Genomic DNA, 15,483 nt, shown 5'->3' with positions numbered 1-15,483 from the left:
ATTGGCTAACTTGTGTTTGACTGACAGCTACGCTCAGCCATTCCCCCGGAGGCTGTTGCGGCCATTTCCTACTCGGATTCTGGCGGACTGTTTGACGAGTGGCCGATCCATTGACGGTAAACAAGGATCGAGTGGACTTCAGTGGCGACTATGATATTGAATTAATTCAACAAAGTGTAAATTCAATATCATAGTCGCCACTGAAGTCCACTCCATCCTTGTTTACCGTCAATGGATCAGTCACTCGTCAAACAGTCCGCCAGAATCCGAGTAGGGAATGGCTGAGTGTAGCTGTCAGTCAAACACAAGTTAGCCAATGGGAATGCGTTCCTGGACAGCCCACCCACACGGGAAGTTTGTGCCAAAACTGCAAGCAAAAAGTCAGGGAGCGCAAACGAGAAAGCTGGAATCGCAACCAAAATAAATTACGCCAAACAAAACTGAGAAAGACGCGGAACAAAAATAAAAGGTTTCTGAAGAGTAATAGACTGATATTTTGCACGATTACACGAATAATTTGTTTGCCAGTCTAAAAAAATTGACTTTTTTTTTGTTTTTTGATTTGTCGTTTTTGTTTGATATTTCAAAAGTATTGTATGAACATTTTGGCACAAAATTGATTCCATACTATCATTGGTTTGTGACAGAAAATGTCATCACCACTCTGCTACCATCCTCTGTCCAAGATGTTGTTGTTCCTCCCTCCGAGACAATAACAGTCCTTATACGCCCTTTGGATATTCTGTTTTGGGGTCCAGGCCCACAATGCCTTTTAGTCTGTTTCTCTGTTACAGTGTCTCCTGGCTCTGATTATAGATCATTCTTGGTTAGTTTTGCCTTCTTGTGCTCCAACTCTCTAATGGTCTCCGATTATGATTAAAGGACTGACTTTAATAAATCCTGTGCCGAGTTTATGCACTCTGAAACTTACATTACAACAACACTGCTTTGTCATTGAACAGTACTTTCCTTTTGGTTTCAACATGGCAGAGGATGAGGAATTCCCTTGTGTTACAACAAACAGAAACTATATGAGCTCGAAGCTCTTCAAATCTGATCTATGGTCTGAGTTTTCCTACATTTAACCTATTGGTCTGATTTTACATCCATAATCCGGGCAGGCAACGTGCACTTCATTTAACATCTCTTTTCATAGGCAGAATTAAAAATGAACCAACAATGTATATTAAAATATTTTTTAAAGTATATAAAAGTTGTTCATGAGATATTCCTCACCTTTTCATGATGCGTGTGTGTGATTGTCCAAATTTTATTGGATAATCCATTGACCGGTCACTCTTCAGAGACACAAAGCTGCGTTCAGGTGACTCTGAGACATTTTCTTGACGCAGACTGAATACATCAACAATCAACTCAGTCAACAACAAAAGTTCTTTTTTAATTTAGGCCACTCATTTTTGATTTTTAGGTTCACGGATCCACAGACGTGAGATAAAAACTACCGCTGAAAAAAAAGTCTATGTGTACTTTTATTTTTATTTGAACCACCGAAACTTGCAATTAGTAGATTAATGATTTTTTTTTTTGACAACGTAATAGCTTCCTTGTAACAGCATTATATACCCAGTACTAATAGATCTACTGCATTGGGTGGGAAAATTCCCACTGGTAATACGAGTATACATTTGCGTTCGGTACATATCCTACCATGGTCACGGTGTGCAACAATCTAACCGCAGATGACTTGCAAAGGGTCAAGGTCGGTATTGGAAAAAAAGCCTTTCCCAGTTAACACTGGGGAATAACATGTTGTAAACACTGTTCGTTGTAAATTTCCGACTGGGATACTGGCAATTACCATTGGGAAGTTGCTTATCGAATTCACCAGCGTGATGGCAAAATGGCTTCAGTCAGTTCTGATCGTTATGTCAGCATTTCATGCGGAGATCGCAAATCGTTTCATCAAGTGGATTTGTTAAGTGGACAGAACGTCGGTGAATACATATCGCAAGAATTAAATGTAAGCAAAGAAATGATAAAATGTGTGTACGCTTCCACGAAGGAGGGTAGATCCGATACCGGTACTAGAGCAGTGCTCGACATGCCAGTGGTAACCTTAGTCAGAGACTTTGACTGCTCCTATATTACTGTTGAGCTTGAAGAAGACGGAGACAGCACAGGCGCTATCGAATGTGAACTGGATGTCAGACATCCGTCAGCACTCGATGTGCTCATGGCAGCATCACGCTCATACGACCACTTGCCTTCACAGAAGTAAGTACTGCCTGGGAATACTAATCAGTGATCAAAACCATTCACTATATATCTATAACTTAGTACAAGCATTATATTTTTCTAATACAAATTAGACCTAGATGGTCTAAATATGAAAGCGTGGCAATAATTCAGCGTATTATCGCTCAGTAAATATTGTAATGTTTAATATATTATAGCAGGGCAAATGCCCCAGACCGGCCAGGATAGGCCGTCGTAAGGGGACATTATGCCCAACTTTTTATTTTCTGAATAGAATTTAGAAATACCCCCATCCGGTTTCTCCCAAATCTGCAGGTGATTTCATCTCCTAATTAAAAATGCCTTGAGTCCATACTGCTAAATCAGTTTTATATTTAAAATAAACACATTAAATCTTCAATATAACTCCGGTAAAATATTTTTGATATTATTCATGATTTTAATATGAAATATTGATATTTAGGAAAACATAATTTGGATAATATAAGGTAAATATACAGGTATGGTAGGTTTTTTCCTTGTATTGGTGATGGTAGCAATCCTATCTAGTGCTGGTTTTAAACAAGCTTGCATGTAATATATATATATATATATATATATATATATATATATATATATATATATATATAGTGTCTTTATTTTATTTTCTAATCCCGACATTGAAAATTTGCCATTTGAAAAAAAGAAAAAACAGACATTGACACTTTTATTTTTATTTCGACCGACATACTCTAAAATGTGTTGAAAAAATCCGTGAACCTAAAAATAAAAAATGAGTGGCCTTACTATTAATAATAATAATAATAATTAGTGCAATGTCATTGTATAAAATTGTTTGAGGCATTCTGATTTGTTCTGGTCTCTGTCCCATGCACCTTTCTTTCTCGACATGTTGAAATGTTCTTGGAAAATCCATTGACTCATCACTCCTCACAGTAGCAATGACGGGCCATTTTTAAATCTAGCTGTGATCAAGGAGTGTGGCACGTCAAAAGAGAAAAATCTAATTTAAAAAAATCTAATTAAATAATCAGATGAACTGAGAATCACATTCTGAAGCAAATTAAATAATCTTATACCGGTAACTTAAACACACAATACAAGTTACATGTATTAATCTAAATGCAGGGAAACAACGAGTGTTGTTTTTGTTGTGATGTAACCAAATGAGTCTCGCATCTTACCCGTCTGTGCTCTTGCTTTTGAAGGTCGATATTGTGGCCGATTGTTTTGAAACAACCTGACTTTTCAGTTCTTCATTCAATCGCTTCTTCCATGTAAGGGCGATTATATTGCTGCTGAGGCGAGCACATCCAGCAGGAGACGAGAAAAAAAAAGTACATCCAGCGGTGAAATCCACTCATTCTCCATACTGAGTACTCCGCCATTACTGCTTGGCTCACACTCTGGGAGAACTGGTGCAATTGAATTTACTTTCCTTTTCTTGGAGTTTTCTTTTCCTTTAATTGTTGGTACTGCACCTCTTTCAGTACGGGCTTATAGCCAACGCTCCTCAACAGATCAGAGGTTTTGTACGAGTCATCAGTAAAACATGCAGTGCAAAGGAGACTTCGTAGGCGCCCAATCTGTGAATTTCTCACAAAACGCGTCCAAATCTTTGTAGTTTGAACATTCTTGGGCTATGAATGCAACGTAAATCCACCTTCTGCCGTGTTTCTGCACCGGCCAAAAACACATTTATGTGGCACGGCAATAAATTAGCTCAAAATGGAGGATCGGAGTTGCAGTCAGCTCTGTGTTTTAGTATAGCGGAAATGGCGATGAGACTGATAGACTTCCTGCTGTGACGTTACGGACGTCAAGGTCATTCACTCAGACCGCTACCTATATAAATCACTTTCATTGTAAAATTTACTATATGAAATTTATTGTTAACGCTTAAAACTATTCCTGTGCCATTCCTGAGGTCTCAAGGCATTTATAAACAAAAAGTGAGCCCATGGTTCTGCGTATCTGCTTTAAGGATAACAATCTACGTAGATTCCTTTTAAAGTATTAAATCTGTGCTCTCTGACTGTATTCTCTTCTCTACAACTCGCCTAATTGGCATACAAATGCCCCTTATTGCATGTGATGGCACAACAAGGCAAAAGGTGGCAGCACAGTTCCACACCTTACTTTTCAGAGGGTGGAGCTCAAAAGTGCTATGTATTACATGTTTCTAATTAAATGCGACTTTTTCAAAACAACATGATTAACATCCTTGAACCTTCTCTTTTTCCTCTATCCTCCAGAATCCAGTATTTTTTTTGTTTTCCATCGAAGGATACACATCTATTGACTGTGACTAGAACTTCTGCTGTCTCTGGCCAGCTTCCGGTTTGAGCAAAATTACTGCAAAAAGGCCCACCAGATCGTTCCCGAACTCTGGTATCAATTTCGGCCAGTGTCGACCAATAGAAAGCAGCGGTCTCAAAAGTAGCCGGTCACCGGCGGCAAATCGCCGGCTATGGCTTGTTATGCCGCCGGCTATTGTCAGTCGAGTCACAAAATTTAATATTAAATATTTCTGACAGCAAAAAAAGTTGTGAACGTAAATTACATCCACTATGTCATGTATGTCCATTGCCGCGTCAACTGTGTTTACATCCTCGACATGAGTGCAGCCATTACTGCCACCTGTGTTGCCAGATTGCGCGTTTTCCCACCCAATTTGGGCGGTTTTATGTGCATTTTGGCAGGTTTTGAACATATTTTAGCTGTAAAACGTCAGCAGTATCTGGCAACATATTTTTTTTTACTTAATACAATAAATTAATGGATGCCAACATTTTTGCCAAAATGGTATTTTATTTTCCATTGTTTAGGCAGCTTCAGCATCATACTGTTCAAATACATTCTGTTCAAATTGTTTTTTTCTTCTATGAAGCCTGAGCCATTTATTTTATTAGTTTATAATTATTGTTTAGTTTAGTCTTCAGGAGAGACTGCCTGCACACAGTACTAGTATTAATAGTTTTTTTTTCTTACATGAAAGCTGAGGCATTTATATTATATTTTAAGGTAACTTCACGTTGTGCTGAGGTTCTCTGCACTTTAACTTTTGAAACAACAGGTGCATTTGGATAAGTAAAGCCTATTTTTCTGCATTTTTGTAGTCCTGGTAATCTTTTATATTGGTAAAGTTGTTTATAGGACCATTTCTCAGTGTCTTTGTTTTTTTAATCAATAGTTTTTCAGTAATAACTTAATATTTAACATATCACTCAATTTTAAACAACCCCCGCGCCTCCCCCATAGTCTCCAAAATTTCTGTGGGAAACACTGGCGTGCGTAACAATGCTAATCAAGCTTAAGCTAGACGACCCGCCTCAAATACCCGTCCCGGGTAAATGTTATCCCAATTTTAGATGGCCTGTTCCAAACCATCCCGCTCCATGAAAAATTCGTACTTGCATATCTCTATCTATCTATCTATCTATCTATCTATCTATCTATCTATCTATATATATATCCCTGCACGCTTTGCGTTCATTATGTCTGCCGCTGGCAGACATTTTACCATTTTGCACCCTGCTGTAAATTATTTGTACCCTGCTATTCTCCCAAACTTTGAAGCCCCTGAGAAAGTGAGCTAGAGTCTGACGTGCAACCCCTGTGACTCGATCGGCTTTCGACCAAAATCCAACATGGCCGGGTCCAGCAGTGTCACCGTCAACATTCAGAAAAAAAGATTGCAGTGCCAAAAGTAATCAGTATCGTGCAAATCTGAATGCATATTCTGAAAATTCAGGTTTTTTCCTATAAAATACCCAACTCTTGTGAAACTGAACATAAAAAGTATGTTGGCACACAGCGATTGAAAATTTGCAGTTGACTATGTAAATGGATAGGAGCTTCCCGCACGGCAAGCGCTGCTGGCATTGCTACTCACAGACAACACTGGGTTCAGGTGAGCTGGAATTTTCTTTCTGAAATCTAATGCACAGTGTGTCTGTGTACTCTCCGACTGAATGATTTATAATCCCACTGTTTGCAGTCACCCGAAAAAGGACGGGTTCCCTTTAGAGTCGAACTATATTAAAAAAAAAGCTACAGGAAAAGTGGTCAATGCGATACTTTTAATGACTCACCTCTCATCATCATAATCATCAGATGAACTCATTTTCAGGTTTTTGTGATGCGTTTTCTTCAAGAATAAATGCAGACCTGCAATCACACAGAATGAAGAAAAGTTATCCAGTGCAGAAAATATGGAATCATTGATTGCTGCATCGATTGATGAATGATCAATCAATCTTGTTTCAATCTATCCAGTGTTTCCATTGACCAAATGATCACCACCGTCCTCAACAGCCAACCGGTTGCCGATCCTCTACGGCCGTCCCCGACGACCGTCCCCCCGATCCTCTACGGCCGTCCCCCCGATCCTCTATGTCCGTCCCCGATGTCCGTCCCCCCGATCCTCTACGTCCGTCCCCGATGTCCGTCCCCCCGATCCTCTACGTCCGTCCCCGATGTCCGTCCCCCCGATCCTCTACGTCCGTCCCCGATGTCCGCTCCCCCGATCCTCTACGTCCGTCCCCGATGTCCGCTCCCCCGATCCTCTACGTCCGTCCCTGATGTCCGCTCCCCCGATCCTCTACGTCCGTCCCCGATGTCCGCTCCCCCGATCCTCTACGTCCGTCCCCGATGTCCGTCCCCCGGTCCTCTAGAGGATCCTCTACGGCCGTCCTCAACGGCCGTCCCCCGATCAACACTGTTCCCATTGACAAATTGCATCTATACCAAGCCATTTTTTTTCATATCTATTTTCCAAGTCCTCACCATCACTGCTTCAATTTGTCCATGTTCTTTATAGAAATTATAGAATTTTCTAATCACAAATACCTTGTGATATTTTGTGATGGTATGATTTCTTTCGATAAGAAGTTAGAATCTATTGTTTTCTCTTCTTTTCAATACTAAGTGTCTTGGCTATATGAAAAATAAAACTTTTTCCTCATAACATTTTGAGATTGTTGTTAAAATATCCTACAGTCAAATTTATTTTGTAGACTGAACACTTGTGAATCAAATTGGTGTATTTAAATACTGAGACATCTGCAAGTTTATTTAACTTTTTACTGATGTTAATCTAAATGAAACATTAGAAAATTACCTTGCATTTCACAACATGATTTTCATTCTTCATGACGACAAACCCAGCCACACACAAACTGATTATGAGCATCCAGGCTTTTGTAGGCCTTTAGACTGTCCATGGTGGAGGCACCTGATGAGAACAGCAGATCATCTGGACAGGTCACAGCTGGCAGGATGTCAACATCTTACTCCCACTCAGCATCACTGTAAGGGTCAAAACCATCAATCAGAGTCAGTTTCTCTACACATCGCTTCCTTTCAGCAGGCTTCAGGGTTAGGGTTGCCACCCGTCCCGTAAAATACGGAATCGTCCTTTATTTGGCAATTAAATCTTGTGTCCCGTATTGAACCGATACGGGACGCGATTTGTTCCGTATTTTCATAAATGTCCAATACACATGTCTGTCTCACACATATCAACACTAAATCTAACAATAATGAACAAAATAAAACAGGAAATACTCCGCTGCGGGATCTACCCAGGACACAAACCCCTCCACTCTGTGTCCCGCTCTGTGCGTCTGTGCCTGGCTGCCTGCGTCACTGCGTGTGGCGCTGTCACGGTTGCCTAGAGACAGACAACACACACCGGCGCTGCTCAAAAAACCCTTTTAAAAATGTCTGCTGCACCCGGGACTCCACCACCAAGAAGTGAGGGAAATCTGTTGACTGTTTAAATCTGGTCTACTCCACAGACAAGAGAAACACAACAGTTCCTGATGAACTCAGGACTGTTGAGGGAAGGAGTAATGTTTTACACTTTCTTGTTTTCTGCATTCTTGAATAAGCAGACATGCATGTTTGTTGTGTTTTTGTTGTTTTTTGTTCTCTTTTTTCCTCTCTAAGTAAAAATGTCCCCAAGGTTCACAAAGAGAGTCCCTACACCAAGAACAGTGATGCACTTACATTTACAGTGATAAGTTCTCAATATATTTAGATATTTTAAAAGTTCATTGTTGCCCACTTGTACATTATACATTTTTACAGCATTGGCAATAAAGCAGTTCAAGCTTTAAGTATGAGTAATTGCTTTCTCGATCACCCCTTTACTAAAAACACCTACAAAATAAAACATACCACTGCTGCGGGCACCCCACCCCATGGGAGTCGTGCCTGTGGTGGTCATGGCCCCAAGGAGCCGTGCTGGGCGTCCCTTAAAGAGGACTGAGTCTGGTTCCTTTAAAGGGGACCAGGTGTGAAAACACCCTAACCTTCTTCGTTTGCTGTAGTTGGTCACGTGACTGTAGCAGGGAAACTCAACTTCCTTTTGCAATTACTAAGACTTAGTAATTGGAGTTAAACATCTCTTAGCTCGCATAAGGAATATGGGACTTACTATTGAGTTTTGTTGGATACCAGCCCATATAGGAATTAAAGGCAATGAAATAGCAGACCACATAGCCAAAGAATCCATTGATAAAGAACAGATAGACATTCATATTCCACTGGGAAAAGGAGAAGCTGAAGCTTTAATTAAAACAGAGATTATGAAAAGATGGCAAAAAGAGTGGGAAACAGAACCCAAAGGTAGACAATACTTTAATATGCAGAGTCAGGTAGGGGGGAAAAGAATAACGTCAATGGGATTTAACAGAAATGAGGAGGTAGTATATACAAGATTAAGACTGGGACACACAGGTCTTAACGCAACATTACAGATATTAGGTAAAAGTGATGGTCTTTGTCAAGGATGTAGAGTTAAGGAAGATGTTGAGCATGTTTTATTTCACTGTAGTAAATACAGTTATCAAAGACAGAAATGGTTGGAGCTTGAAGCAGGTTCAGACATTCACAACATACTAAAGGAAAAAGGAATACAGCGAAATAGAATTAAAGCACTAATCATTTATCTTAAATGATACAGGTCTAATGAAAAGAATATAATTTTTTTTTGTAGCCTAGTAATCTGACATAGAATCTGTCCAGTCCCTTCACACACTCCTGTACAGTAGGTGGCGGTATACACAGATTGTGATAATCTGCCATTAAAAAGAAGAGGAAGAAGAAAGAGGACTGAGGCCCCATCAAAGCTTAACTGGACCAGAAAGAGAACCCAGTCCTCTTTGTAATAAATTCACAGTGTGAACACAAAAAGAACTGAGTTCTTTTTCTGTTGGTCCACTTAAAGAGGACTGAGTCTGGTTCCTTTAAAGGGGACCAGGTGTGAAAACACCCTTAAACTACAGTGAAAAAGGCGAAGTGAACCCGGTGCGCTTTTTTGTTCACAATGCACAGATTAGGCGAACCGTACTGAGACCACCTCCTGACAGGCCCGGCGCCACGGGGGGGCGAAAGGGGGCGTCGCCCCCTCGTGGCTACAGCCCCGCCCCCTCAATGGAGACTCAGATCACTTAATTGTTCATTCATTCATTCATTATCTCTAGCCGCTTTATCCTTCTACAGGGCCGCAGGCAAGCTGGAGCCTATCCCAGCTGACTACGGGCGAAAGGCGGGGTACACCCTGGACAAGTCGCCAGGTCATCACAGGGCTGACACATAGACACAGACAACCATTCACACTCACATTCACACCTACGCTCAATTTAGAGTCACCAGTTAACCTAACCTGCATGTCTTTGGACTGTGGGGGAAACCGGAGCAAACCCATGCGGACACGGGGAGAACATGCAAACTCCGCACAGAAAGGCCCTCGCCGGCCACAGGGCTCGAACCCAGGACCTTCTTGCTGTGAGGCGACAGCGCTAACCACTACACCACCGTGCCGCCCCCACTTAATTGTTTTCTTATGAAAATATAATGTATTATAGATGTATTAATAATTTGCATTTTCAAATACGAAATATTAAGTGGTTGCGCATTGCACAAAAATACATTTCACATAAATCACTACTAAAACTGGCACGGTAGAACAAATCTGATTGGTTGTTATGATTCTTACGTTGCAATCGTAGAATTCAACTGTATTAAGGTAGGATTATTTCAAAAAGCCTGAATTTAATATTAACCCTGTTTTATACATATGTATCAATCCTAACTACTGGGGACTAGTTATTGTGGGTGTGTGTGTGAAATGCTGACACAGCCGCGCACACACAGACCTGTGATAAGGACAAGGGGCGGGGTCGTGCGGGGGTTTTACATGTAGTCTACACTTAAAAGTGCACTGTCTCTGCAATATCCTGTAATATGCAGTCAGTTTACGGGAGTGGTCTTTCCCCCTCCGAATTAAACGAATTCAATCACAATATTGTGAATCCATTTTCTTTCTTTGTAGGCTAAGTTTATCTCCGTTTATGTTGGTGTATGTGTTCATATATGGTCCGCTTTGTGCGCAAATAGCGTAAGAATATGTGTCGTTGACGTCACCCCCCATGCAGCGGGGGGGGGATTCATCACTTCAGAGTGTTTAGTCCCCTACACGCCTAAACTGGGATCGCGGATTAAGTGGTTAGCGTTACTTGCATTGACGTTTTGTTTTCATGCCGCGGAGCTATTTGTATGTATTTTAAATGTAAAGGACTTGCCTGTAGGTTTGTGAGTGTTGTTTTATGTTTGGCATCTTTCCGGTTGTACCGCGTGTCTGTGAGAAAATCGGAGGGGAGGGGTAACAGGTGGGCACGGGGGTTGATAAAGCGCAACTGCCCCGGTATGTCATATGATTTTCCCGGACTAAAGCAACCTTCGGGGCCGTGGTGGTTTTGTGGTTGGCGCAGTTAATTGTTTGAAACACGTTGTCAGACCGCCATCACTACTACACACTATATGAAAAATATTTGCCCCCTTGCGATTTCTAATTGCCCCCTTAGTAAACTGTTCCTGGCGCCGGGCCTGCCTCCTGAGACCACCTCCTGAGGTGGTCTCAGTTCGGTTCGCTTTAAAGGGGTCTGGGTACGGTTGGAGTGTTCACATATGCGCAAAAAAAATGCTGAGTCATCGATCTGAGCTCGGTTAGATGGCTGAAAGGGACCAAGTGTGAAAACACCCTAAAACACCTCAGATTTGTTTAAGCCGTTTGCTACTACTGCTGCTGTTGCTCTTCCAATATGGCGGAGAGCGCTATCACTTCCGGTAGCGGTCTGGGATGCAGCACAGACACCAAAGTCCCTCAGTACCATGTTCCAGCACAGATGGAACGGAGGACACTTACTCTGTGTAACTGCGGTAAAGTTAGAAATGTGTCCGCAGAGTCAAACTTCCCGGAAACTCTTCAACAAAACCATTATTAGAACACAACAGACACATCACCTCTACTGCACCAAGCATAACTTCTGTTTCCGCTTCCTCCTCCTCTTCTTCTGGGTGGACCGGCGGTTGGCGTGCCAGCTTAAAGGCGCATTACCGCCACCTACCGGATTGGAGTGTGGAACAGAAGATTGGCAGGAAAAAAACACCCCCTAAATTTTCTCTATTACACCTGTTTCTTTTAAAAATGTTATTAGTTGGCGATAGTTGGTGAGTCAAAAAGCTCTAAGACAGATGTTATAATTTCAAAATGTGTGAAAGAGGTCCCCCAGAATTCTACAAAGAAGGAATTCTCTGATGGAAACACTGCTTGCAGAGGTGTTTAGACTGAAATGGAGGATATGTAGAGAAATAGCGTTGTCTCATCTCATTATCTGTAGCCGCTTTATCCTGTTCTACAGGGTCGCAGGCAAGCTGGAGTCTATCCCAGCTGACTACGGGCGAAAGGCAGGGTTCACCCTGGACAAGTCGCCAGGTCATCACAGGGCTGACACATAGACACAGACAACCATTCACACTCACATTCACACCTACGCTCAATTTAGAGTCACCAGTTAACCTAACCTGCATGTCTTTGGACTGTGGGGGAAACCAGAGCACCCGGAGGAAACCCACGCGGACACGGGGAGAACATGCAAACTCCACACAGAAAGGCCCTCGCCGGCCACGGGGCTCGAACCCAGGACCTTCTTGCTGTGAGGCGACAGCGCTAACCACTACACCACCGTGCCGCCCCTCGTTGTTATTTTCATAAATAAATATTTTTTTCAATTTGTCTTAGAACTTTTTGACTTCCCCTCATGTATTTGTTCTCATCGCATCGCTCCTGTGGAGGACGGCCCCATGAGGATAGTTGAAAGTCACACCTGGAGGACGCTCTGGACTCTTACAGTAATGCTTTTATGGCTGAGGACTGCAGTTGACTTGCTAACTTTAGGACTGCAGTCGGCTGTCATGAACAGTTTTGCACTCAAGTTTCCATCAATGAAGAGTTTATAACATCAACGAAACTGACTTCATGTTAAAACTGTTAATGTTATAGTCAGGCTGTCTGTTGTTGCCCAAATGAAGATGGGTTCCCTTTTGAGTCTGGTTCCTCTCGAGGTTTCTTCCTCATGTCGTCTGAGGGAGTTTTTCCTTGCCACCGTCGCCACAGGCTTCATCATTGGGGATAGATTAGGGATAAAATTAGCTCATGTTTTAAGTAGTTCAAATTGTGTAAAGCTGCTTTGCAACAGTATTTATTGTTAAAAGCACTATACAAATAAACTTGACTTGACTTGACTCATGCCTTACCTAAGTGTCCTCACCCTCAGCACAGGCTCCCCTCAGGGCCGTGTCCGGAGTCCTCTGCTGTTCACTCTGATGGCACACGACTGCATCCCCAGGGCTGCCAGCAACCACATTGTGAAGTTTGTGGATGACACAACAGTGGTGGGCCTCATCAGGGACAATAACGACCTGGCCTATAGAGAGAAGGTGGAGCAGCTGGTGCAGGGAAGTCAACCTGATCCTGAAAAAACTAAAGAGATCGTTGTTGACTTCAGGAAAAACCAACCCAGCCACGCTCCACTTCTCATCAACAACATGGCTGTGGAAGTGGTCAGTAGCACCAAGTTCCTGGGGGTGCACATCACAGACAACTTCACTTGGTCTGTGAACACTGAGACACAGCAGCATCTGCACTTCCTGCTTAGGATGAGGAGAGCCTATCTGCCCCTGCCCATCCTCACTACATTCTACAGAAGCACCATAGAGAGCGTTCTAACCAGCTGCATCTCTGTGTGGTGTGGAGGCCTCTGACTGGAAGACTGTGAGGAGAGTGGTGAGGACAGCGGAGAAAATCATTGGGACTTCTCTTCCCTCCATTCAGGACATTGCACCAAGGCACTGCATGTCTCAAGCCAGAAACATCATCAGTGACCCCTCACACCCTCACTATGGACTGTTCTCCCCTCTGGCCTCTGGAAAGAGGTTCCGCAGCATTCGGTGCAGGACCACCAGTTCTGTAACAGCTTTTTCCCCCAGGTCACCAGACTGCTGAACTCCAAACCCAAACTCGAAACTTTTATTTACAACCCCAATTCCAAAAAAGTTGGGACACTGTGTAAAACAAATAAAAACAGAATGTGAAGGTTTATAAATCATGAAAACCCTATATTTAATTGAAAATAGTACAAAGGCAACATATCAAATGTTGAAACTGAGAAATTTTATTGTTTTTTGAAAAATATATGCTCATTTTGAATTTGATGTCAGCAACACATTTCAAAAAAGTTGGGACGGGGCAACAAAAGATTTAAAAAGTTGTGTAATGCTATAAAAAAATTCGGTTAATTGTCAACAGGTCAGTAACATGATTGGGTATTAAATAAATAAATAAAGAACGCATCCCAGCCCCAGTCTCTCAAAAACAAAGATGGGGAGGGGTTCACCGCTCTGTGAAAAACTGTGGGCAAACAGTGCAACAATTTAAGAATAATAATAAAAATGAGCATCAGCAACACTTTTTCTGGGGTCCTCAGAAATCTCCTTTGTTCGTGCCATGATACACTTCCACAAACGTGTTGTGAAGATCAGACTTTGATAGATCCCTGTTCTTTAAATAAAACAGGGTGCCCACTCACACCTGATTGTCATCCCATTGATTGAAAACACCCGACTCTAATTTCACCTTCAAATTAACTGCTAATCCTAGAGGTTCACATACTTTTGCCACTCACAGATATGTAATATTTGATCATTTTCCTCAATAAATAAATGACCAAGTATAATATTTTTGTCTCATTTGTTTAACTGGGTTCTCTTTATCTACCTTTAGGACTTGTGTGAAAATCCGATGATGTTTTAGGTCATATTTATGCAGAAATAAGAAAATTCTAAAGGGTTCACAAACTTTCAAGCACCACTGTATATATATATATATATATATATATATATATATATATATATATATGCATATATATATATATATATATATATATATATATATATATATAATCTGGTGCTGGTGGTTTTTGAATCAAAATAGTGTGGAGTCGACTCTTGAAATCGACTTTATCTGAGAAAAAAAATAGATGTGGAATCAGAATCGACTCTAAGATTTTAGTCCAGCCCTATGCACACACTTACAGGATACAGTCTATGACTCACACACACACGAATATGTTGGCTATACAGTCATTATGATTCATTACTTCATGCTTCCATTATTATATCACACTCAGCAGCCACTTTAATCAGAACTTGTTGTTGACTCCAAGATCTCTGTTCTTGGCTGCAGGAGTGGAACCCAATGTGCTCTTCTGCTTTCTGTTGCATGCTGAGATGCTTTTCTGCTCACCATGGTTGTAAAGAGTGATTATATGAGTTACTATATCCTTCCTGGCAAAAAAAAAGCTCAAACCAATCTGTTCATTTTCCTCTGACCCTCTCTTATCAACAAGGCGTTTGTTTCCACCCACAGACCTGTAACTCTCACTCGATTATTGTTTCTGGTTTTCTGCACCATTCTGTGTAAACTCTAGAGACTGTTGTGTGTGAAAACCCCAGGAGGAGATCAGCAGTTTCTGAAATACTCAAACCACCAACCACCATCTGACTCAAACCAACACCCATACCACAGTGACAGGAAGTCACACTTTGAGATCATATTTTTTCCCCCATTCTGATGTTTGAATATTGTTAACATTAACTGAAGCTCTTGATTTGTATGGGTGTACCAAATAAAGTGGCCAGTGAGTGTATAATATTACACACAAAATGTCCCCCTTGTGCCACCAAAATGGCTCTGATGAAGGACGGACTCCACAAGTCCTCTGAAGGTGTGCTGTGGTTTCTGGCACCGAGACGTTAGAAACTGATCTTTTCATGCCTCCATGGTTTCAACACATCCCACAGATTCATCCGTTCATTATCTTATTCATCCATCTCCAGTAAATAAGATCAAATACAGAG

At 41.6% G+C, this 15,483-nt stretch overlaps 1 protein-coding gene across 2 annotated transcripts in view; it reads right to left on the bottom strand.

Moving 5' to 3' along the window:
• Nucleotides 1-11,611, bottom strand: part of LOC132888177 (NACHT, LRR and PYD domains-containing protein 3-like) — a 43,629-nt gene extending 32,018 nt beyond the window's left edge. The window contains exons 1-4 of one of the 2 annotated variants that reach the window (XM_060924217.1): nt 11,530-11,611; nt 7,340-7,527; nt 6,312-6,387; nt 1,237-1,353 (exon numbers count right to left, since the gene is read on the bottom strand). In XM_060924217.1, the coding sequence (XP_060780200.1) occupies nt 1,237-1,353; nt 6,312-6,387; nt 7,340-7,346 (200 nt within the window). In that variant the 5' untranslated portion in view covers nt 7,347-7,527; nt 11,530-11,611. The other variant, XM_060924218.1, reaches the window with a different exon arrangement.
• Nucleotides 11,612-15,483: the final 3,872 nt, after the last annotated feature.

Source organism: Neoarius graeffei, chromosome 6, assembly GCF_027579695.1.
Source record: "Neoarius graeffei isolate fNeoGra1 chromosome 6, fNeoGra1.pri, whole genome shotgun sequence".
In the NCBI taxonomy this organism is placed as follows: Eukaryota; Metazoa; Chordata; class Actinopteri; order Siluriformes; family Ariidae; genus Neoarius; species Neoarius graeffei.
This window is presented reverse-complemented; position numbering and strand designations above follow the sequence as displayed.